The sequence below is a fragment of the Notothenia rossii genome, assembly GCF_949606895.1.
Source record: "Notothenia rossii genome assembly, chromosome: 1".
Taxonomy (NCBI): Eukaryota; Metazoa; Chordata; class Actinopteri; order Perciformes; family Nototheniidae; genus Notothenia; species Notothenia rossii.
This window is the reverse complement of record NC_136912.1, coordinates 9,673,439-9,699,524: the sequence shown is the minus strand read 5'-3', so window position 1 is coordinate 9,699,524 and position 26,086 is coordinate 9,673,439. Positions and strand designations below refer to the sequence as shown.

The 26,086-nt window shown below is 38.5% G+C and overlaps 1 protein-coding gene across 1 annotated transcript; it reads left to right on the top strand.

The window, feature by feature from the left end:
* The first annotated feature begins 1,661 nt into the window (after positions 1-1,661).
* Positions 1,662-25,931, top strand: tpcn3 (two pore segment channel 3). The gene is made up of 19 exons (XM_079693867.1): positions 1,662-2,009; positions 3,974-4,056; positions 4,866-4,980; positions 5,346-5,474; positions 7,696-7,812; positions 9,398-9,516; positions 11,382-11,483; positions 11,960-12,086; positions 13,105-13,309; positions 15,346-15,490; positions 16,850-17,035; positions 19,321-19,385; positions 19,924-20,011; positions 20,256-20,325; positions 21,726-21,942; positions 22,443-22,533; positions 23,307-23,420; positions 23,994-24,106; positions 25,632-25,931. The coding sequence occupies exons 1-19, from the start codon at positions 1,914-1,916 to the stop codon at positions 25,751-25,753; spliced, it is 2,304 nt and encodes a 767-aa protein (XP_079549993.1). The 5' UTR covers positions 1,662-1,913; the 3' UTR covers positions 25,754-25,931.
* Positions 25,932-26,086: the final 155 nt, after the last annotated feature.

Here is a 26,086-nt window from a genome sequence, read left to right as displayed (position 1 = left end):
TAAATGGTTGAATTATGGTATGTACCCTATCTTCTGCCATTATAATTAAAAGTGTACATTTGCACAAACACACACACTTAAAAAGGGATATTTGTGATTGTATACTGTAACTATATTGCATACAAGTGTAAATAAAATATATAAGTGTTCAATGACAAGTTTGGACAGATGGATGTAAAGAAGATGTCCCAGGATGCATCTGACAGGTATGTGTGGGGGGACTTTTAAAGAAAAAGGTTGGGAACCATTGGTTATGATGATTTCAGAGTGACCAGCAGGGGGCTGTAGATCCTCACAAATACTACATTATAAAAACCCAAAATGCATGAGAGTATTCAGTTTGTTGCAATGCTGAAATCACAACACTAGATGCCACTAAGTCCTCCACACTGCCTCTTTATGTGGTGGTAAAACAAAGGGGGAAAAATGACTTTTATTGACACACAAGTTAGAAGTACAGAGTCCTATTCAATTAGTCTCTGTAATAGAGAAACTGAGAGATTACTTGTAATTGCAAAGTTCATTATCAGATTAACAGTTTTTGTTAAAGATAGGCTTTATAATAGACGATATAGACATTCAAGTGTTTCATTTCAACAGAACCAGATGTTTTACGTGTCCATTGGTAATCGTGTGCATGCTCTGCACCTTCACTGTCCAATGGTAAAAAAAAACACTAAATAATCCTTTATTATGTATTCTTCACATTTGTGCCGACACAGATACTCTTATTATTGTGTAAACAATTATTACAGTCCACATTTCCATTCAGTGTTTTTGGTCTTTAAACGTCTCCCTCTCTCCGTTTCCGTTATCCAGATGCTTTGAGTCACGGATCACATGACACCTTGTGCTGCATTCAATGTCACCAAATAAAGTTCGAGAAACAACCGTTAGCCCAAAAACGAATTGACTGCACCCAGATGCTTACTTCCAAAACAGATGTTTTACTTCCAAATACCCGTATGTGCTGCAACACACGAGCTTCGTACAGTGAAACAGAAGAAACTAACCCTAACCCTAAACCTTAACATTTTGGAATTAGATTTTTAAAGATAGAAAAATCACAAAAATATAAATCATGCTAATAGTAAATTAATGAAAAGTGGTGATCAAGTATTAAAGGAATAAATATATGTTTACATTTTCCAATTTGGAAATGGTTGAATTGACAGTTTATATGACAAACAGCTTCTCAGAGCAAAAATTGAATAGAAAATCATATATAAATAGGAAATAAATAAATATATGTATTGATGCTCATTGGTTCCCAGTGTCGAGGAATTACATTTTTAAAGTTTAAAGCTTTTATTTACTACATACACAACAATGTGAAACAGCATTGTAAATAGTGGGTCTCAGGCATAGGTCTCAGGCTCAGGCCACCCTCCATCGATGCTCATTCAATATATATTTTTAAAAAAAAAAGATAAATAAAATATTATTAGAATTCGTGATAGACTCTAATGCAAAAAAACTGGGATAGCTCTGAATGTAAAAAGGGATGTAATAAGCTTCAAATGTTAAATTATTGTACAGCAAAAAAAAATGTTTTAGTGTCATGCAGCCCTGATACCACGTCGCTCACGGTCTCTTTTCCCTCCACATTTCCTCCGGTCCCTGAAGGCATCACGCTCCCTGGTTTATTAGAGCCGCTCAAACAGAGGATCAGATCACAGATCAGTCAGTCTGTGCTGATGGAGGCAGACTGTCCCTCTGAAGAGCAGAAGAGAGGAAACATGTGATGTGTTCCCGCACAGATGGACGATTACAACTCAAACTGAGAGGGAAGACACGACTGGACTCATTTCCTGCAGAGACACAAACTCTGAGGACTGGAAACTCTTTGCGTTAAAACAACTTCTGGAAAGTCGTTTTTTTGGGGAGGGAGAGTCGTGTTGAAAGTTTTGAGGATGTCCGAGCCAGAGAAGATTGAGGACATTCCAGATGAGTCTGCAGGAAAAGGAAAAGGAATTCCTAACGGAGGAAATGCTGCAAAAACCAAAGAGGTGAGCCAGAGTGCAAACAATCAGCTGATGCTCCTATGGACCAGGGTTTGTTACTCACAGAGGGGGAGAAGTACTCTTAGGTAAAAGTAGAAGTACCAGAGTGTAAGAATACTCTGTTACAGGTCAAAGTCCTGCATTCAAGATGTTAGTCAAGTAAAAGTACTTGCATCAAAATATACGTAGTAGTACTCATTGTGCAGATTGGTTCATTTCAGAATAATATATAATATTTGTTTTATAATGATTGATCATTAAAGTGTTCTCAAAGCTGGTAAAGGTGCAGCTAGTTTGAATGACTTTGTATACTGCAGGGTAGCTTGTGAATTTACTCCAGGTGGAACTAAAGTCTGATTTAAGAGTTGATTGTATTTCACATCATTCATCCAGATCTGTAAAGTAACTAAAGGTATTAAATACAAGGAGTAGAAATACATGATTTACCTCTGAATTGCTGTTGTGTAGCAGTACGAAGTAGGAAACAAAGTCCATCGAAATTGTACTTAAGTACAGTACTTGATATGCCTAGTTACTTTACACCACTGGTTACACATGTCTGTTTATTTCACATGACAGCAGTTAACTGGTGGACTTTTGCCTCATTAAACAGAGAAGAAGTCACTTCCAGCTCTCAGTAAAAGTTTGTTATAAAGTCACCACTGCAATAAAAAAACTCTAAACTCAGTCAGGTCTCAGCTGCTCTCCAGAGGTGGAAGTAACTAAACATTTACTAAGTACTGTACTTCAGTACACAAGTGAGTTACTTTTCCTGAGTGTTATCATTGTAATATACTTCTACATTTTGGAAGCAAATGTTGTGTTTTTAACTCCACTACATTTATTGATATGTTACTTTACTCGTTCAGATTTTGACACACAATACTTGTGAAAAGCTTTTCAAATATGATTTTTTGGCATAGATTCAACCATCCAACACTATCTGTAGGTAACCCAAACCAGAGGTGGGAAGTACATTCACTCAAGTACTTAAGTACTAGTTTGATATACTTGTTTATTTTGATGATAATACTTTTCTACTTTTACTTGAGTAACATTTGTAATGCAGGACTTTTACTTGTAACAAAGTATTCCTACTTGTGTCCTTATTGCAAAAAAAAATTCTAAAAATGTGTTATATAAATAAAACTTGATTTGATTTGATTACTCTGGTACTTTTACTTAAGTACAAGATCTGAGTACTTCTCCCACATATGAATAAAACCATGAGTGGGTTAACCGAAAATTAATTGATTGTAATTCTCCTGAGACATTCTTTGTTCAAAAATACTTCACAGTTCCAGCTTCTTAAATGTGAATTGCTGCTTTTGTTTTAAAATATTTAAAAAAGAGTACTTTTACTAATACTTTAAGTACATTTACCTAATTTGACATAAATGCTACTTAAGTGTCGTTCTCGGTGCTGTACTTTTACTTGAAATTGAGTATTTATTTATACAGTGTGGTATTAGTACTTGTATCCCTTTCTGATATGACAGATTGTGTTTCCTGTTCTTTTTTTTTTGCTGCTTTAAGTCACTTTGGGGACTGAAGACGGACACCTGGCGTTACTTTTAACAGTTTTAAAGAGTCTGGAGGAGTTATTGTAACACGTGTGAATGATTAAGATAAGTTTTCACCCTTTTTAAATTCCTTACAGTGTTAAAATCACAAAGTCAGACAAGATCACACGCTCAGAGGCCCCTTTATTACAGGAACACCTTTACAGTCTCTACAACACCCCATTATTTCACTTGTCAATGAATCTGTACGGTATTATTCGATGTATCAGTGGACTATGTAAAAGTACAAGGTGAAAGAACTTGAGGTATTTAGTAGTTACTAACTCTTAATTGGTGTGCTTCTTTTCATTGTGATGTCTTTCTTTTTTCTTGTGCTATATGGTCCCCACCCATGAGATGCACCCCTCTACATTACAACTCTGAATTGAATAAGTCTATGTTTTTCAGGATTTCGACCTGGCTGCTATCTATGTGTCGGACGCTCAATACAACCGGAACATTTACTTTGACACGTCGCCTGAAGCTGTGAGGTGAGATATTCTTATTTATAATCAGGAGTTTTATCTCCCGCTAGTTTTAAATCAACATTATAGTGAATTAAAATCTCAGAAGCAGGGATACTGAACGTCACATGTGCAAGCCTGGTGATATTCTTCCTTATGTTCACACTAAAAGAAAGCATGAATGAATCCACTGTAAGTATCCTTTGTCTAATAAAACCTTGTATGTATTAATAGTATGTGCCATAGCACTCCATTACTGTCCAAAAAACCATTAAAAACACATCAATTAAACACATTTTTGCATTGGGTGACATGAACTGTGTAGTTTATGTTGACCAAATGCATATTAATCCGCTGCAGAAAGTAGTTCCTTTACAAACACTCAACTTCCACCAGTTTTTGTTTGATAAAAAACGACAGTGAGAAAATGTTTTAGGGGATTACAGAGCCCTTTGTTTTTAAAGATCTACTATTGATTTATTTGTATTATTGATCAATCTACTGATTATTATCTATTTAACGATTTGGTCTAAAACATGTCAGAAAAAAGTGAACATGTCCAACCTAAAAAAAAAAAAAGACTTCCATATTTGAGATCCTGAAAAAGGTTTTTCTTGCAATTTCCACAATGTTTCTGTCAATCAACGAATGTTTGCATCTCTTATATTGAGCAATGCACTGATACGTTGATGGTTTAAGTCAGAACAATAAAGAAGGTAATAGAAATAGAGATTAACAGCCATGTTATACTTCAATAATAAATCTGTTTCTTCAGCAGAACGTCGTCTTTTAGCTTCAACATTTCCGCTTTGTTTTCAAATGTGTGTGTGTTTCAGATTGTATCTGCGCTACAACCACTGGCTCCCTCAGGTGCTCCTCTACTTCTTCATCCTGCTCGATCTGTCTCTGGCAATCTTCGAGGACCCGGCCGTGTTCCCTCTGCCGACATGGGTGAGACGGTTTCTGCTGACTGACACCAAAACGCTTTCCTGCTTTCACACTTCCTCTTTTTAATGTGCACATCACTGCAAGAAGAACATGCATTCGTCCGTCAGGTAGAAGAAGCTTTGTCTGCCGGTTTTGTAACAAATCTGTCAAAACATAATTTTAGGATTTACAGTATTCTGATTTCTTGTCAAAGATATTAATTAACAAGCATCTCATTTAGTCATCACCGTCAAGGCTTTATTGTTTAATTCGAATGTATCAAAAGTGCAACACAATCAGCCTCAAAGGAAACCAGTCAAACAAACACCAGAGTGCAGTGTGTGTTCAATTCAGATGTTTCATCAGTGTGTGTGTTTCTGGGTTCTCAGGCCACTATGCTGGTGGAGCTGCTCTGTCTGCTCGTCTTCACCATTCGGATCGTTCACTACGCCAAAGTGATCCCTCGAGAGAAGTTCTGGAAAGACCCCAAAAACATCTGCATCATCGTCATCATCGTGGTAAGAGGCGCTGATAGAGAGGTGCAGGAATAAGTCCTGAAACCAAGAAGTTAGTTAGAAATTGAACCCTTCTAGTTCCTTTGTCTTGAAGTCAATGTTTTCTTTAACATTTGTTTTGTCTGAAATAAGGTCTGTGGTTAACACAAGGTCGTCACGTTGTGTTTGACGACATCAAATACGTCAGTAAATACTCCACTGGTGAATGTCTGAATCTTGCATGCGTAATAGAAGCAGCCGTTGCTACAGTAACACTTTGCTAAGTTAGACTTCTAAACTACATGATGCCGGACATTAGCCGCGTTTAGCTTAGCGATGGTGACATGAAGTCATGTGACCGTGCTGTAGTTCCTTTCCAGCCTAATGTTAGTTTTTTACTTCTGGCCATTGCATTTACGCTCCAAAATTGAACAAAACATGTAAGCATCATAAACGCGTGTTAGCCAAATATGTTATTTTTTGCAATTTTTTTTATCGAGGGGCGACTGAACCGGGAGGAGTAAACTGATCTCAGTAAATCTGTAAATATAATATTCTGTTTGTCAATTACCCTTTCTGTTATGCAGCACTCAAGGCATTGCACAACAACAAAGCATTTACACAACAGATCAAACCACATTAGAACTAACCAAAAACCAGAAGTTCAAATTGATGTGATATACAGAAGACATCCGGCCACTCTAAAACTATAAATAATTAACACCTGGATGTCCCTAAGGGGATCAATAAAGATGATCTCATCATAATAAGAATACATAATAATCAACAACAATAAGACTTAGTTATTTAAAGTAAACTTGTGCTACTTGTTTAAAGTGCTTACTGTTCAGAAGTCTGACCCAAGGCTGCAAAAGGTTTCACATTTCTTGATTAGTTGTTAAATATTCAATTAATAATCAACTGCTTTGATTGAAGATTTTAAGAAAATACTCTTACATTTTCTGGTTTAAGCCTTTTAAATATGAATATTTTCTGGTGTCTATTCTTCTCTATCCCAGTAAGCTAAATGTATTTAGAGTTTTAGGTGACACAAGACATTTAAAAAACATGGTATGTTGAAAACAAGACAAAACAACTAGTTGATTGGTCAGCGATTAAAACACTTGTTAGTTGCAGCCTTAATGTGAACGACCTAAATGAGAGAATCTGTAGATAATCCCAGTGAAACATGTGTTGTGCTACGGATGAGTTATATCCTGGTGACGGGAGTTTGAACGGACACTTTCTTAGTTTTTGCTGCGATCAGAGTTCCTGTGATCTGCAGAGTCAGGGTTTGCTGAGAAGACTTTCTGTCTGTTGTTGTGAAACAACCTTTAGCTGGAGAAGTCGCCTCGTCAGCGCCTTTTAAAGCAGAAAGGCTTCCTGGTTACTCAGAGACACACCACTCCAGGATCCATGAAATAATCAGCATGCTCTTTCTCTTCACTCACTGAATGTTTCTATTACAAACAGCAGTATTTTCTAAAGTCTGGTTTTACAGTTTACTTTTATTCATTTAATGTCAGATTATTGAAGCTTGTTTTGCTGTTGTGTGACGGTGCTGTCGATGCAGGGAAATATGTTTCTTTGTTTAAGGGACATCGCACATTAATTAACACCAGCACTTAAGTCTATAATGTATGTGTTAGATACAGTATAACCGTAGAGGCACATAATCATCTCAGTTTGATGGGATTGTGTAATCGTAAAGATGAAGTCGGACATATTTCTTTTAGCTTTTATTTTAATCATTCGATGTGCATTGTTCCACACTAAAAACTCTTAGTTTAGCTAGGGCTGTTAATTGGTTAAAAATATTGCATTATGTTATATATCATGATACAGAATTTAGATTTCACAGTTTTGCGATGGCTAAAAGAAAACAATTAAAACCATTTCTTTAGGAAACCTGTCTTAGTCCAGCTAACACACCACCATAACATCAAATGTATAGATGTGTTCCTAAAATGTATTCAGTTTTACAGAACATAATATTGCAATACGTTTTTTAAAGTGTTTTAATGACTGAAGATTGGAAACATTTAAAACATGGAGATAAGATTAGAACTGATTCCACCTGAGGAAATATGTGAGACTGAAATGGGCTGTGTTATATTTTAATGTATTTATTGTGTGCTATATACTGTATATATATATATATATATATATATATATATATATAACAATGAATCTCTAAACTGAACATGAATGAAACTGTGTGTGTTGGACCTCTGTGTGTGTGCAGCTGACTCTGGTGGATATGATCATCTACGGAGCGCTGAAAGCTACAAACTATTACGGGGTCCGCTGGTCCAGAGTCCTGAGGCCCCTGCTGCTGGTCAACGTCACTGAGGGGCGACAGGTAACCCTCTCACCTGTCTCACCCGTCTCACCCGTCTCGCCCCTCGTAGCTCTCTCTCAGGTCTCTTACCTGTCTCACCTATCTCACCCCTCTCACCTCTCTCACCTGTCTCACCCCTCTCACCTGTCTCACCTCTCTCACCTGTCTCACCCCTAACAGCTCTCTCACCCGTCTCACCTGTCTCACCTGTCTCACCTGTCTCAATTCTCTCACCTCTCTCACCTTTCTCACCTGTCTCACCTCTCTCACTTCTCTCACCTCTCTCACCTTTCTCACCTGTCTCACCCCTCGCAGCTTTCTCACCCGTCCCACCTCTCTCACTTCTCTCACCTGTCTCACCTCTCTCACCTCTCTCACCTGTCTCACCTCTCTCACCCCTCACAGCTCTCTCACCTCTCACCACTCACAGCTCTCTCACCCCTCACAGCTCTCTCACCTCTCTCACCTGTCTCACCCCTCACAGCTCTCTCACCTCTCACCCCTCACAGCTCTCTCACCCCTCACAGCTCTCTCACCTCTCTCACCTGTCTCACCCCTCACAGCTCTCTCACCCATCTCACTTGTCTCACCTCTCTCACTCCTCACAGCTCTCTCACCTCTCACCCCTCACAGCTCTCTCACCTCTCACCCCTCACAGCTCTCTCACCCCTCACAGCTCTCTCACCTGTCTCACCCCTCACAGCTCTCTCACCCGTCTCACCTCTCTCACTTGTCTCACCTGTCTCACCTCTCTGAAGCCACAGACAGTAGTCCCACTTTCATTTGGAGCAATGTCAGAAAAGGACACACACTTCTTTCTATTCTTCTGATGTCACAGTTATGTCTCCTTCCATTACAAATTAATCGTCGATTAAGTAAATTAATAATAATAGTGAAACTTTGTCTTGTATTAGAATAATGCTTTGACTGACTGAATGCTGCAATCTGGTATTCTTTCCAGTTTTTGTTCAATACAGATACACTTTATTGTTAGGACCTATCAGAGACTCATATGGTCAAAGCACTACAGGAAATCAGCAGTAAAGATACACAAATATGCCAATTTTAACACTAATTTACCCTTTGTCTTATAAAATATAATGCTTTTAGGCCTTAAGTAAAAATATCAAAGGAAGCTTTGATACTTTTACAGATGTAATCTTTCAGAAACACGTTTTTAAGAGACAAACATCATATATAGTCATACTGGTTTTTCTGATAATCAGGGAGATGTTTAAAATCTTTATACAGAAAAATGTCTCACCAGTTATAAACCCAACCTGACAGAAGACATTACAGTTTTCATCTAAATAAACAAAAAAGGGACATGTACTCTTCCATATTTGTCCTCACGTTCATGCCGGCAGGTGTCTCTCAGGTAAACCGTCACATGTTTTTGTTTTTATTTGTTATCTCAGGATCTTGATAGTCCAGTTTAAACTTCCTGCTGCTAAACGTGGACATGTTTGCCTCTGAGCTGACGGCGCCTGAAGGCATCATTAGTTTGTTTTCCTCTGAGTGGACGCAGCGTTCGTGTCCTCCTTCATAAACTCTGCTTGTTTGTTTGTTTGTTTGTTTGTTTGTTTGTTTGTTTGTTTGTGTTCAGCTCCGCAGGGCGTTCAGAAGCATCCGGAACGCTCTGCCTCAGATCTTCTACGTCTTCCTGCTCTTCATGTTCAGCCTCCTCATCTTCTCCCTCATGGCGCTCAAACTGCTCGGCAAACGGTGAGAAGACTTTCTTTATCTCGTTTTAAAATCTTAGACGGATAAACAGATTTTAAAGAGCTGTGAACGCTGGAGGGGAAACACGAGTCACATGGGCTCCAAATTAAAAGTTTAGAGATGCATTTAAACGTCAATAAAAGCTACTTTGATTGCACGTCTAAGAAACCAAAACTTCTACAAAATGTCAACATTTGAATGAACTGAGATTTGTTTTAGGTATTCAAAGTAATGAGTAAAAGGGTTGTTGGTATTCTGTGCATTAATGTGTTATTTTCCTGATTAATTTACTAATCGTTTGCATAACATTTTAAAGAAATACCGAAAAAAGTCTTCCATCTCCAAGGTGCCATCTTCAAATTGGATATGTCTGCCCAAAAATGTAAAGAGAATCAGTAACGGAGAATGAAAACAAAATAAAAGCTGGAATCAGTGAATGTGTCGACAAAAAAAAAGGTCTACTATTTAAATTATTGCCCTCTTTAAATATACATCAATACAAATATACATATACAGTAAATGTATGCTGTTTATCTGACCTGTTTATATTTGTTGGCATTAAGTATATTTGGTATGGGCACCTATAATGTATATGTATTTTATTTTTGAAGTATATGTACATTTGTTTTTGCTACTGGCATTATAGCAACCCACTCAAGACGGAACAACACATAACGATCATGCTCTTTAAATATTGAAAGGGACTAATTGGCAGGATTTACTTAGGAAAGTGCTGGTTGTTTTCTAACAAGGATGCAATCAATCGACATCCAAACAGTGCCTAAAAATCGTTCAGTAAAGCCCCTGTCACACTGTCCCGAAATTGACACCCGATGGACACACGATCAAATTCGGCTCTGATCGTAGCAACATCGGGCCATTCGTGAGGGCATCTTAAGCCATCGTATGACCGCCGGTGGAGTTTCTCAGGCTCCGGCAGCAACTTCGTGAGCGGCAACTTGGTAAGGCACTCGTGAGGGCATAGTGCCAAGTCGTGTCATCTTCGTGTAATCATCGGTGCCATCGGGCATTCGCCCTCACTCTGATCGGGGCGAATACCCGATGGCACCGATGATAACAAGATGCTCTCACGATGGCCTTACGAAGGTCAAAATGGACACACAAATTCAACACGAAAATGAACCTTCACCAGGTCCTTCGGCAATTTTTTGGCATGCCAAAGATTTTGCCACCGCTCACGAAGTTGCTGCCGGAGCCTGAGAAACTCCACCGGCGGTCATACGAAGGCTTAAGATGCCCTCACGAATGTCCCGATGTTGTTACGATCAGAGCCGAATTTGAACATTTCCTTTATCGTGCGTCCATCGGGTTGTTTTATTGCACAACAAAATCATGTAAACATATTATGTAAATAACCCAATTTGTGTTCTGTGAAACTGAAAAGGATATTACATAGTTTGTTACTTTCGTTACAGTTGTATGTCTTAAATGTAATTTAGGTTAACTTCCTGGTTTATTTAGATGCTTTTATTTTGAAGGCGAGTTGACAGGAAGTTTTTGTTGCTATGGAAATAACATGACGGAGAAAACTTAATATCTTCTACATATAAAGACAGAGAAAGTAAAGAACAAAGTCTAAAAATATCAGTGCAGTATCATAGTACTTTAACATAATTGTTTGTGTTACTTTCGTTGCAGTTGTATGTCTTAAATGTAATGTAATGTAAATGTTGCCTTCGTGTGTGGTTCGGGGCCATCTTCGTGCGAAATTCACATTTCAATATTCGTGTGTCCATCGGGTGTACATTTCGGGACAGTGTGACAAGGGCTTTAGAAGTAAATAAATGAACATTAGTGATGGTGTTGTGGAATGAGTCTGAAGTTCTTTTATTGTGTATTTTCTGCAGAAGTCTGACTACCAACAATGGATCTCGGTACTTCACAAACTACCTCGAGATCATCTTCGATCTGTACGTCCTCGTCACCACGGCCAACAGCCCCGACATCATGTAAGACTTCTTCACTACTTCTAGCACCAGCATTAGTTTAATATTCATCCCTTTACCTTAAAATGCCTTGAAATCAGGAACATCTGTGAAGTATTTTAAGATGTAAAAGATGTAATTGTGTGCCTCCTGTTATAAAGAAGGAAGTTGATGCGACATTTGAAAATAATATTAATTATTTAAAGAAATGAAACAACATATTTTCTTATTTTAAATTCAACTTTGTTATTAAATTATTAAGTATTTTGCATTGGACTAAACTGCATGAACCACCTTCAGAGTGTGATCAAGCATCACTGCAGCCATCTTTATTTAAAAAAGCGAGTTGAATATTTTCTTTGAGGATGAATTATGAAGACGTTTGCGTTTTTGTCGATTACACAATGTCAACACATCCATGTTTTGAGAAGAAGGAAGTTACTTTTTCAGAAACATTTATCTGTCCATCTGCACCTTTTGTTTTCTCTTCTTGTTTGCAGGATGCCGGCATACAACGCCAGCTATTACTTCGCCATCTTCTTCATCCTGTACATCCTCATCAACAACTACATCTTCATGTCCGTGTTCTTGGCCGTCGTCTACAACAACTACAAATACCACCTGAAGGTATCACCACCTCTCAGAGGATCTCTATACAGTTTGAAACATGCTATGTGCGGGGGAAACTTCTGTTGCAATGGGAAACAGGACTCAGAGAGACACGAGGAGAGCAGGAGCTTTGATGGCAAACACTGACGGTTTATTTGGAGTTACGGCTGGAGAATTGACAAGACAGGTGGTGTGTCACGAGTTGACACAGCGGTTGCCAAACCAATTCTGAAGAACTTTTTTCTGCAGCTCGAGGTTTTAACTAGTTCGGAGTTTAATAATCAACATTCTTTATCAGCGAGACTAAACAAATAAGGACCCTGAATCTAACTAGAGCTCTCGTCCATAGGAAAGAATGTGCGCCAGGGAACCTTCGTCCCTGAACAGTGAACTACCTCATGGCGGCTTGTGCTCTGTCATAGACTGGCAACAACAATGCTCCCAAGCTGCCTCTCCTGAGAGATAGCAGCAATACCCAAGGCCGTAGACCTGTGCCACGGGAAAAGAGACAGTGAGAGGACAAAATTATGAACTGGGTCGAAGGTTGAATACCTAAGCAAATTATTCCCTAACACTGTGTATATATTATACTTTATTGAAATGTAAAAACTATTAAAACAATTGTAGACAACTCTACTTTTTTTGTAATTTGGGGACAAATAAGACAAACATCTACACAAAGTAACATATCTACATTTCACATTTAACTTTGACACTCTAAAATAGCAGTTCCCAACCTTTTTCCACTCAGGGCCCACATAAGAATCTAAAAAATGTTCGCGGCCCACATTCAACCATAAGCAATATGTGGGCTGAATAAAGTTCTGATCGGACCGCTGTCAAGGACTGTAATGACCGTTGCTAAGGAGGACCAAGAAAGAGAAAGGAAAAGAGATGAATCTTATTTATGAAATGTTTCCACACAAATCATAATGTTTTGCAAATTATTTGGCGGCCCACAGGTTGGGAACCGCTGCTCTAAAACATCTCTCTGTATTTCTCAAGCTTTCTCCTGTTCTACCTCTCGCTCCACCAGGAGGAGGTACGGCAGCTGGTGAGGGCCAAAAGGCACAAGATGGTTCGAGCGTTCGCCGTGCTGCAGGACCAGAGGGAGGGGAGGGAGCCGGTGGTGAACCAGTCCAACTGGAACCAGTTAGTCCGACTGGTGCAGCCCGACGTCAGCAGCGCTCACCGGGAGCTGCTGTGGAGCGTCTGTGACAACAACAACCAGGGATACATCGGTGACACACACACACACACACACACACGCACACGCACACGCACGCGCACATGCACACGCGCACACGCACACACATATACCAGACTCACTTGACTACACCCAATAGTTTTTACAGTCTGTGAAAGAGACACATGTTTTGTTGTTGAGGAGATTCTTCAGAGTTTATTAAACTGACCTTCTAAGATAAAGAGTGAGGTAATACAGTAAAGTCATTATAGGAAGAACAAGAAACCCGTCTCATCAAACCTAAATTATTACTGAAAATGGCCTCTAAACATTGTCTATTTGAAGTCCAACTATATTACATTTTATTTTTCCACGAGGAGAAACAGGATCAAACAAAGACTGGACTCACCAGTTAACTTGGAATCGGTCTAAGAGTTTTCTGTGTTTGAGGTCTGCATCTAAACTGTAACTGAACGCAGCCGTGAGGCCCTTGCCGAGCTCTTTAAAATCTCCTCTCTTGGTAAATTAACTTTTGTTAAAATGCTCAGCAATTCTCCATTTTGCATTGTTACAACCATAGACAGTTTATACGGTCACAACCAACCAGCCGTCTCCACCCTATGCAGAGTCACTATCTGCACCCTCATCATGGAGGAAGTCAAATCTGGTTCATCATCCCCTTCAGCTTTAATCTGAGAACAAACTGAGTAGGAGAGCTGATATCATATCTAGCCAGACGGACAAAGCATTGTTTGTTTCACTTTATGTCCTTAACACAGGATATGCACACTGTATTGTTTATTCACTCTTTTTACAACTCACAGGGGGGGGGGGGGGGGGGGGGGGGGGGGGTAGGTAATGTGAGAGTCAAATGTCATCAACAACTACTGCTACTTTGTACTTATTCACTATATTATTGGATGGATGAATGGATAAGCTAGCTAGTTAGTTAGTTAGTTAGTTAGTTAGTTAGTTAGTTAGTTAGTTAGTTAGTTAGTTAGTTAGTTAGTTAGTTAGTTAGTTAGTTAGTTAGTTGGATGGATGGATGGATGGATAGATAGATAGATAGATAGATAGATAGATAGATAGATGGACAGATGGACAGATAGATAGATGGATAGACGGATAGACAGATATATGGTTAGATAGATGGATAGAGAGATAGATATATGGAGAGAGAGAGAGAGAGATAGCCAGACAGACGGACGGACAGATAGATAGATAGTGAACATTAGCTAGCCTGAGGAGATAGCTAACATTTGCTAGCAAGCTTGTTAAGAATATGGCTAATGTTTGCTAGGTGGTTTAATTGATGGATACAAATTGTTGGCTAGCCAGTTTTAAAAAGAGAGATAACGTTCTCTTGTTAGCTTGTTAGCTTGTTAGATAGATAGTCCTTTGTTGATCAGGATATTTAAATAGGATGTGAGGTGTTGCCCATGATGCACATCCAGGATAGTTTTGGCAGCTTCCCCTTCTACACAAAATCAATCTCCAGGGTCCCAAGAAGAGGAAATCGTAAGAAATAGGAAACCTCCTGTTGCACACATTAAAGGATCTGCATTTCCACAGGAACTAGAGTCCGCTCGGTCCTTTCCTGTAAACAGCTAATTCGAGAGGCCCTTACATCATATGTTCCTCTCCTGAAGTCACTAAAGTTACAGCTCAGCAAAGGTCAATAATGTTTAAATCCTCGCGATGTCACAAGTCTCTCGTTCATGGATAGATGCATACTTCATTCTGTGCGGTGATAATGTAGATAACCAAAGTTTCTTCATGAAACTCAACAAGGTCTGTGGATTAACTGGAGTAACCAGGTCATGATTTCTTAATCAAACTATTTCAATGTATTTTTGGTTTCTTTGAGCATCACAAGTTGAGTGCCATGTAGTTTTCATTATATTCCAAAAAAGCTGACATCTGTACTACCATCTTCAACACACTGCAACTCAAATCTAGATTGATAAATAGCACTTCAGATAAGAAGAAATATGTGTTTTGGATTTTAGTGTTAACTTTCCCTGTAATGATGCTTTGGTGACATTTTACATAATTTTTCTTGTTCTATTTTGACTGTTATTTGATTGACAGGTAAGGTGGCGTTCGTGCAGCTGGCCGACCTCCTGAACATCGAGGTGATCACGCTGAAGTCCAGACCTCACCCGCTCCAGAGTCTGTGTCCCAGCCTCTACCAGTCAGCCCCCAGCCGCCTGCTCTGCAAACTGATCCAACACCGGTGAGACAGAGAGACGTCTTTTATCTGTTTGATATTCTTTGTGTACAACTGGGTATTTATCAAGTGGTATAGATGTATGAACAGTGGTGTAGTGGTCGTTGGACGCGGAGGGGCGCCGTACCCCCACTTATTTGGAACCTCCATTTTTTTGAAGCATGATTTATTTTTAATAGTCTAATACATATAAAATCATTGCCAGTGTTATCAGTTGCAAGTGTGTATTTGTTGTAATAATGACGAAAACATAACCTACATTTCACAGTAATTATAATAAAAACGTAGCTCAAGCATTTATGCAACTTGATTTGAAGCCTGTGTGTGTGAGGGGCAGCACCGTGTGTGTGTGTGTAGGGTGACCAAGTGTACAGCATTTTCATCATTTGTTCCGCGTCCCACAAATTAAGAATATGTCCCGCATTTGTCGCACTAGTTGCGCAGAAAGGCCGGCTCGGTTCGCAGACGGCCGGCACCGCCCTTTAATATTATATTTTTTAAACGGCATCAAGTAAGTTGCAGGTCCACACAGGTCCAGCATGTACCCCCCCCCCGTTGACAGTTCACGAGCGCGTCCATAGTGTCTCCCCTCTCGTCCACCCAGTAAAAGAATCCCCACTACACCACTGTGTATGAATGTCCATCTTTGTCCAATCCAGTGACAGACATCAAACTAGCTGCAGTTAGTCAATCTCTCCATACACACACAAGCATAAGACAATTGCTAACCAACTTAAAGCAACAATAAAGTAGGTTTTTATAAATAAAATAAATATTGGTTATTAATTAAATGTACAATTAAGGTAGCGGTAGTTTATACAGAAAATACAAAACAATTAGTTCCCCTTAAACAGAAAACAGTTTTTATTGTGTCATTAGATTGTTTTGACTTTCTCATGAGTGGATTGAACCTTTATTAACTCAAAATATGCTTTATTTAGATATACTTTATTGATCCCAAATTGGGAAAGGTTTTCGTTGCAGCAGCATGTTAAACAAAGTATTGCACATAAATAGATGTCAAAAAAGTAGAAAATAAACAATTATACAATATAAACATCTCAAAATCGAAGATAAAACCGAACAAAAAAAGTTAAAATATAAAAGTTGATCTGACGATTAAAACACTATTGAATGGCCAAATTACAGCTAACACGATTTAAAAGTAGGATATTATTTACTGTTAGTGTGCAATAATGCGCATATTAAATTAAATATGAATGTAAAATGTACAGAGTTTATTGTTATATTTTTCTGAAACTGTGATGTGATTCTAAGAGACTGAACAGAATCTTTTGGAAATACTTTCTCAATTGCTGTCAAAACCATCTCCCTAGCTGACACACAACTCCTGTGTGTTTTCAGGGCCTTTGTGATCGTGTACGACCTGATCATCCTGGTGAACGCTGTGTTCATTGGTCTGGATGAGAAGAACCCGCTGATCGCTAACTCTGAGTGGGCCTTCCTGGCTCTCTACCTGCTGGAGATCCTGCTGAAGCTCTACGTGTTCGAGCCCCGCGCGTTCTTCTCCAAACACAGCTTCTGGAACTGGTGAGAAACAGTTTCACTGCCGCTGTCTGATACACACTTACACAAGGTTGGTTGGAAATGAGTGAAGGATTCTGGGTAATCTGGCAGGCAGTGGTGGGAGAAGTATGCAGATCCTTTACTGAAATCCAAGTATTAATACCAAAACTACACATATTTATGCATAAAAGACAGGAGAAAGTGGATTTTGCATAATAGGTGACCTTTAAAATACATTAATTATGTGGAAAAATGTTTCCTGTCACTGTTTTATTATTATATAGGATTTTATTTGGGATTAGAATTATTTATGCATTAATATTTATGTTGCATTTTACTGCTGTAGGTGCATACGGATGTTTTAATTTGACATTCAAATTATGAGTAACCAAATTTGGAGATGCATGGTTTTCACTTGACAGGAAGGATAGGATAATAATACATTTCAATTTAATACGTTTTTTAAGCCGTTAGACAATGTAGTGAACACTACAACACTTCCCTCAAGGATGTAGTTAAAAAAAATATAGCATTAAATGGAAAAACTCAAATAAAGTCAAATAACCTTAACTTTTACAAAAGTGTATTGACTTGATCTCGGGTCAAGAAAATATGAATAATTTACTAGAAAATACCATCAATATAAATTTGATAATGTTTAATTGTGTTTGAAAAGTGCTTTTCAGGTTCTCTTCCAATGTAAGATAAACGTTTTTCTGATTAAACTTTATAATGAAACCTTTTTTAACTCAATGAACGAGCTGTGTCCATTTCACACAGCCTATCTGCGTCCCAGATAATAAGTAAGAGGTATGTGACACGTGTCTAAAATCTGCTGCTTCTTCAGCGCTTGGACCAGCTGATGCTTGAGACGCCCATTCTACTTTTGAGTTATCGTTTTTTATTTTAAATGCTGTTTTTGTGCCATTATGGAGTTAAAAGAGCTCAATTATGGCACTGGATTTTAGGACCACAAAAGTCTGAAAGTAAAAACTATAAAAGGTTGTTTAAGAAAAAAAACATTCCTAATAATTGAAAACACTGGAAGAAAAGAAACAGAAATTGTGAGCAAAAAATGTGAAAACTCACTAAAGAGTAAACTGTGAGGTCTCGACTTGTTATGAGAAATTCCTTAAAGTTTTGTTTTCTAATTAAAAGTGTTTTTCTTTCAGACTTTTTAATCACAGTTTCCAGGCTTATAAAATGCCTTGCTATTGCAATGCAATGCAGCAGCTCCTTCGAAATATCTATTATTATTTAGTTCATACAAACTTCCTTACGTACAGTTTTTGTTGACATTGTTGGAAACGTCTCAATTAAATTGTGTAATAATAACTTATTAATAACAAAACATTTTTTAAACCTGTATATATTGTGATATTGATGTTAAATATTGTAGCACATTTTATCTTTTAGTGGGCATTTAACTCTAATGTATTATGTTTGTATACATTTCTTTATTTCATTGCAATCTTTTTATTGCACATTCTTGCTTTAACATCTTAAAATCATTTTTTTTTTTTTTTTAAATGGAGCAACTGTAACAAAATTAAATTTCTCCTAGGATAAATAAAATATAATTTTCAACAAAAGCTGAACATTGTAAGCTTCATAAATGTATTGCATCGCAGTGCAGTTGCACTATGGGCCCTGCAGGCTGAGACCGAAACGTTTTTTTGCTGCAGCTGCTGAGGTTCTCTTTGTTTTCAGCATTTTGCGCCCCCTGCTGGTGAGCAGAGCAGCTGCAGCGACTTCAGTCAGAGTGTTAGGTTGTTTCATGGATGTATTATAAGAACTGGATATCCAAATGAAAGATGGCCTCTTCTCATTTAAATGAAAAGTTCTTGCCACTTTCAAAAGCCACAATAAGTTTTCTTTACGCCAAAGAATATTTTGGACTTTGGGAAAGTTTTACTGATGGACCTTAATGGGTTAAAAAATCATACAAATTGAGTGATAATTGTTTGCAGTTGGATATGTCATTTAAACTGTGTTATATACATCTCTTTTATAATGGAAGTTTATAAAGACAATTGTTTTGTGGGATTTATTTATTGCAATACTGCGAGTGACCATAGGGGCAAACTGACAGTAAGGCTCGGATCAGATCTATTAACGCATCCATGATATAAAGCTGTTCAACATGTTGGCGGGGACAGACTGACATCTTATGAAAACGAACAGGAAGAAAATCCTTCAGCTTCTTTTACGCTAACGCCGGTTTTGCTTTCAGCATCATCGCTGTCGAAGAAAAGTATTTACGCTCAACTTAAAAAGTTTGTTTTGTAATATTCGATTTGTGTTTTCAGGTTTGACACAATCATCGTCATCTCTGCTCTCATCGCCACTATCATCAACTCCTCCATGACGTCAGGTAAGTTCGCTTTTTCTATATTTGAATCCATTAAGTAAAGACAAGGGCTGTGAGGGAGTCGGTCGTCTTTCAACCAGAAGGTTGTTGGATCAATCCCAGCCTGGCAGTCAACATGTCGATGGGCAAAATACTTAATCCTGAGTTGTTCGCGATGAGTAGTGTGTGAATGTGTGTGAATGTTAGCTTCCCTAGAGCAAGTGGTACTACTCTACTACTACTTTATGCATGAATAAAGTGTGAATGGGTGAACTACTCGTAGCGCTTTGAGGGGTCGAAAATACGTGATAAAGAGCTATAGGTAGGTACAGTCTATTTACCATTTACAGTTCTGCTTTGTTGATCTGGTAAATGTGAGAGCCAAAATCCAGAAGAAAATAATATGGTTATCCATCCTGTGATTCAGATCTTCTCCTGTACTTCTGCTGTTATATGGGTTCGCCCTTAACAAATGCTACACCTTTCCACCAAGTTGAAAAGGTCCTACTGGGAAAATAAAGACATTTTGCCTTTCTGAATAATTGTTTGTGTCCTTTTGTAGCGGGCAATTACACCAGCCGTCAGATCCTGGACATCGTCTTCATCCTGCGAATCCTCAGACTGATCCGAGTCGTGGACAGCATCAAAAGGTTTTAACTCCTCTTTGACTGACTCAAACCTAGTGGTAGTTCTAAGTTATTGCTTGAGGTATTATATCATAATCTGCAAAAGTAAAGGGTTAGACACCGTGGATAGACTGACTTAGGTTTGGACACCAGGACACGTTGTATCATCGGTCAGTCTTCTGTCTTTATTAGTCCATATTTCTACAGAGTTGTGATATTTGTCTGAATGTGTTTCTTTACTCACAACGATACATTTCTTCCCCGTTAGGTTTCGTACGATCATCAACACCCTGATCAGGATCGGACCAGCCATCCTCACATTTGGACAGCTGATCCTTGTGAGTTACTGATAGAAGATTGCCAGTTGAACCATATTGTTAGGCTTCAAGTGTTTAGATATTCCCCTAAAATGTCTAGTATTAGTGGTGGTGTAATAAACAAATTGAGTCAGCTGCTTTATAAGGCCATTAGTGCCTTGTGCCTGGATTCTCTCTAATATCCAGCAGGGGGCGACTCCACTGGTAGCTTTAAGGAGTCTGTTTGTATAGAAGTCTATGAAAATATTACAGTACATCCTACTTGATTTATGACATCAGTTATCCTTTTTTTTTACGAGTTAATGGTCTCTTTAGCTAGTTTAATGTATTCTTCCTTACAGCATGATGTAATTTTATAACATTTTGGTCCCATTAAGAGTAAAATGGATAAATACTGTAGAGTATGCTTCAAGATGGGGCTTCATTGGGTTTGACAGGTTGCTACCACACAGTAGGGCTGTACCCGAATATTCGAATATCCTAATATTCGTTCGTTGGAGTACTATTCAGGTTTCAATTCTGTTATTCGGATATTCGTTTTGTTATTTTTTTCGTTTTTTCCCCCGTTTTTTTTCCAAATTAAATTTATTGAAATCTCCAATATCAACGTAAGAGCTTGTGCCTCTTCGGGGGGTGCTAAAACTTAACCATAAACGTTATCATTTACTTTCTCCGTCTTTATATGTAGATATCACTTTTCTCCGTTAATCTCTGTCACGTTGTTTCCAAAGCAACAACAACTTCCTGTCAACAGCGCTACCTCTCCTTCAAAATAAAAGCATGACCATAAATAGGAAGCCAAGCCAAATTACACTTAATACAACTGCAACGAAAGTAACAAACACAATGCGATATCCTTTTCAATTTCAAAGAACACAAATTGGGTTACATTAACAAATATCTATAAAATTAACAATACTGTAGAATAACTAAATGAATGCCGTGAATACACCGAAATACACGTGTTGGAGCGGTTCGCTGCTGATTACTACGCCCCCCCCCACCCCCCGAATATTTGAATATTCGCTGCTGATTATTACCGAATATCCGGAGCCCGAAAAATGGTATTCGGGACAGCCCGCGCACAATGTGGTGTTTTCTGTGCTATCCCCCTACAACTTTAACCTTTTCACATCTGTTTTCAATTCATCAAAAAGGGAATTTTTTTAAACAATTTTACCCAACATATCTTGATCATTTTTGCTTGTACTTAGCTCCACCCTCTATTGTGGTTCCAGCATTGGAACAGGCTTTCATTTGTACTGGTCTTGCAATTTCATTCTCTAATAGTAGCCTCCTTCCACACATCATACTTACATCAGCTTGCTTAAAAAAAAAAGACCTAATGTGGGCAGTTGCGTAGGTTCGGTTGTGTCAAAAAACTTGTAGCGAAGCTGCCGCTGACTGAAAGTCCTCCCCAGGTTGTGTACTACGTCTTTGCCATGGTGGGGATGGAGTTGTTCAAACACAAGGTGAAGTTTTACGAGGACTCCAGCGACCCGGCGAAGGCGTACTGTGGAAACGTTCTGCTGAAAGGAACGGACTTCGCTCAACTCAACTATTGCAAGAACAACTTCAACAACGTGGTGTCGTCCTTCATCCTGCTGGTGGAGCTCACTGTGGTCAACCAGTGGCACGATATCCTTCCCCTGAACGCCTCTCACAGGAAGTTCAACTGTTGGTTGGGATTTATTATAGATCCAGAACTGCCCTCTTTACTGGGTTTCATTTCAGGTAGTCTGTCAACATTTTCAGGTCATTTAACTTCACCTGAAAGGTTTTTTTTACACTTTGTATTAATCTCTAATGTAAAAGGTAATACCAGGATAACTGCTATTCCAAACCAACTAACTCAAATGACATTCAAAGTCAATCAAAAGCAGCAACCTGGTCACAAAAGCAAGAACATCACTGCTGTCGTGAAATTAGCCAAATGTTTAGCAAATTAAGCTGGATATGCTGTTAGCACTGAGCTAACATATACAACTCACAATAGTGCAAAAGCAATGAAAAGATAGATCATTTTAATCTTCTATGAAACTGAATGCTGTAAAATATAATCAGATAAGATACATAATGGTGTTTTTGTTCGGATTGATTCGAATGTTAAACTCATTTATTCCTTAACGTAACTTCACTGCTCAGCAGCGGATTTGCTGCTGTCACCCACGGGTCAGCCAAGCTCTTCTTCGTCTTCTTCCACATCATAGTCGTCATCGTCATCATCAAGTAAGACTCTGGCGGAGAAGGAGGGGGAGGGGGGGGCGGACAAAATACACAATGTGGGAGGGAACGTATAGGTGCATGCAGGTGTCTTAAAATCAACAGGAAATTTGTATCAGAAATGCCATATTCACATTCTCAGATTCATAATTCAGTCATGTCCAACATATAGACATGTGTATATTTAGATAAATATATTATATCTGATTCCATTACCAAGAAATGTCCATTCATCATAGAACAATTATCCCCTTACCTGCATGCATTCTGACACAAAGAGGGTGTGGCTTAAGTAGAGGGGCAGGGCTAACACACACTTAAAAAAGAGGGAGTCTTTGCCCAGTGCAATGTTTACTCCGACAAAAGTTTGGTTGAGTTTTGGTACATCGGTCAATTTGGAAGTTATGCACCTTTTAGTAATAGGCCACTCTCTGCCGAAACCCCTTTTTTATTATTAATTAATTATCCCTCCTCCAATTAAAATGGTAGCCTCCTTGGGCATAAACTGTGCACATCAAAGGGAAGGGAAATGTTTTGTGGATTGGCCATTCAATTGACCGATAACAAAGTCACTCTTACAGCTGCAGATCCTCCCTGACAGCCACCATGATTTCTAGTTTTCATAATTATTCAATTAATCCCGGGATAGATATCTGTACATCCAGGGGCATGCTGCTAACAGGGAACAGCTAAGAGCTTTTTACTGCAGTCTTTAAATCCTGGCAACATGTAAGACAAGAAAATATAGATCACATTTATAATTTGCTGTGGTCTTTCAGTATCTTCGTGGCTTTCGTCCTGGAGGCGTTCTTCGTGGAGTACTCGGTGGATAAGAGCGACCTGCAGACGTCTCTGGAGAAGAAGATCGAGGAGCTGGAGCTGGCTGTGGCACAGTACGTTACCCATTTTAATGCAAAAACAAACTCCTGTAGATTAAACATGTACGGCTAAATATCTCCAATATTTATTCTCATTCTAGCCATTTTACTTTGTGCTGTTAAATGTAGTGGGCCGGGCTTTGAGGATTATCCAACATTGGTAGAGGTAGAATTTCTTAATGAGGGAGAGAGCAGAGTTATTGGATCATACCTTTGGATTTCAATTCTGAACTTAACACCTACTTTACATCAATGCTGAGTATTTTCAAGTTATCTTCTTTCTTTTTTTAAGTCTCTGCTTGCTCTATAAGAGCTCTAAAACCCTGAGGAAATATGTATACTATGATAGAACCTAAACAGGATGAACTGGATAAATATATATAGATAATATATAAAACAGGATTGTCCTTTAAATCAAAATATATGTTTTTATATATTTTTTTCAGGCAGATTACTGAAAGTACTTTAGGTAAATGTTCTTTACAATGTTCTCTATGAAAAAAACTCTCTTGACTTTGTCCTTGTTTATTGTTTATGGGACTCCATTAAACATGTTTTGATTATCGTCCTTGTTGTTTTGACTACCAGGGAGACGCTGGAGGATAATTTGGTGAACGCCATGGAAACCATCGACAGCGGTCAGGGAACCGGCCAATCAGCGAACAACAAACCCACCCTGATGTTTAAAATCGCTTCAAAAAGTAAGAAACACTCAGAGCTGCAGGCAGAGTCACATGGAGACTAGACGAGATGAGTTTACAGGACAAGAGATTAGGGAGTTTATGACAAGGAGATGCTTTTATTTTGAAAGGGCCGACTCTGTGGAGATCAACACAATCTGAAGATCAGAAACAGACAAACTAAATGAACAGATTTTTCTCCTTTTTAAAATGCTTTTTTCTGATAAACAACTTCTTGAAGATATACAAACAATTACAAGTACAGCATTTTTTGTCTCAGACCAACTTCAATGGATTTTTTTTGTTGTGTTATCAAACATAGCATCTGATGGTCGAAGAGTAATGAATCCCCAAATTAGAAGGATTTTAGATAATAACTGCTTCTGCAAAGAACATCCTGTAAAAAAACATGTGGAGTGAGTTGCCATAAAAATGCATGTTTTGTTCTCTGTCTATTTACAACAATTAGACATATCATCCTTTATTTGGATCTAGGGGAATTACAATTTGACGCAGCAGCACAAGGGAATGAAGTTATCAAATAAACATTTCCATAAATACCTATACATCCAAAACAGTATCTAATGTGTAGCCTGGGGTGTAAATAGCATTGTTAGCTATGGACACCCGGGTGTAAATAGCATTGTTAGCTACGGACACCCGGGTGTAAATAGCATTGTTAGCTAAGGACACCCGGGTGTAAATAGCATTGTTAGCTATGGACACCCGGGTGTAAATAGCATTGTTAGCTAAGGACACCCGGGTGTAAATAGCATTGTTAGCTAAGGACACCCGGGTGTAAATAGCATTGTTAGCTATGGACACCCGGGTGTAAATAGCATTGTTAGCTAAGGACACCCGGGTGTAAATAGCATTGTTAGCTAAGGACACCCGGGTGTAAATAGCATTGTTAGCTATGGACACCCGGGTGTAAATAGCATTGTTAGCTACGGACACCCGGGTGTAAATAGCATTGTTAGCTAAGGACACCCGGGTGTAAATAGCATTGTTAGCTGCGGACACCCGGGTGTAAATAGCATTGTTAGCTCAGGACACCCGGGTGTAAATAGAATTGTTAGCTACGGACAACCGGGTGTAAATAGCATTGTTAGCTACGGACAACCGGGTGTAAATAGCATTGTTAGCTCAGGACACCCGGGTGTAAATAGAATTGTTAGCTACGGACAACCGGGTGTAAATAGCATTGTTAGCTACAGACACCCGGGTGTAAATAGCATTGTTAGCTACGGACACCCGGTTGTAAATAGCATCTGCCTTATTTTTCTCGTATAAATATTTATGATTTTAATCGTGGAAATGCTGAATTTGTGTTTCTATTGGTCTGCTGTCTCCCTTGATCCCATTATATTTTCAAATTTAACAAAAATCTTTAATGGACCATAAATGGGTTTTTTTAAAAGCCTGTCAGGATTTCTAAGTTTCTGATTGAATCGGGACGGAAAATAAAATGTCCTGTGTTCCTGCTTTGTTGATCACAGTATATTAATGATCAGTTTTGATATCGTTGCTGCTTGTTTCCTCTCAGGATATCGGACGGTGGACGCTCTGCTGCAGCGGATGTTCGAGTCCGACCTCGACCCCGAAGACTTCGCAGAGAACGACGATCAGAACGGGAACTTTGCAAACCCGGCATTCAGCGCTGCGTAGAGACATCAATGCTCAAATACTTATAGAGGGAAGCAGATTCTATGATTTATATACAGTTTTATACTCATCTCAAATGTTTATCCAGTGTTATATTTTTTATATTTCTGTACTGTAGCTCTGTGTGGTAATGCATAAAAAATATTTACACGGATCATGTTTTATTTATTTTTTACCCTGTTAGTGGTAAAAAAACAAAAAAAATAAACAAAGTATGTTGAACAGAATTTTCACAGTGAACACAAATACAGCAAAGGAGAGGAGATTTAAAAAAGGGCATGATGAAAATATGTGTAAAAGGAAAAAATATATTAAAATATATTTTCATTTATAGAA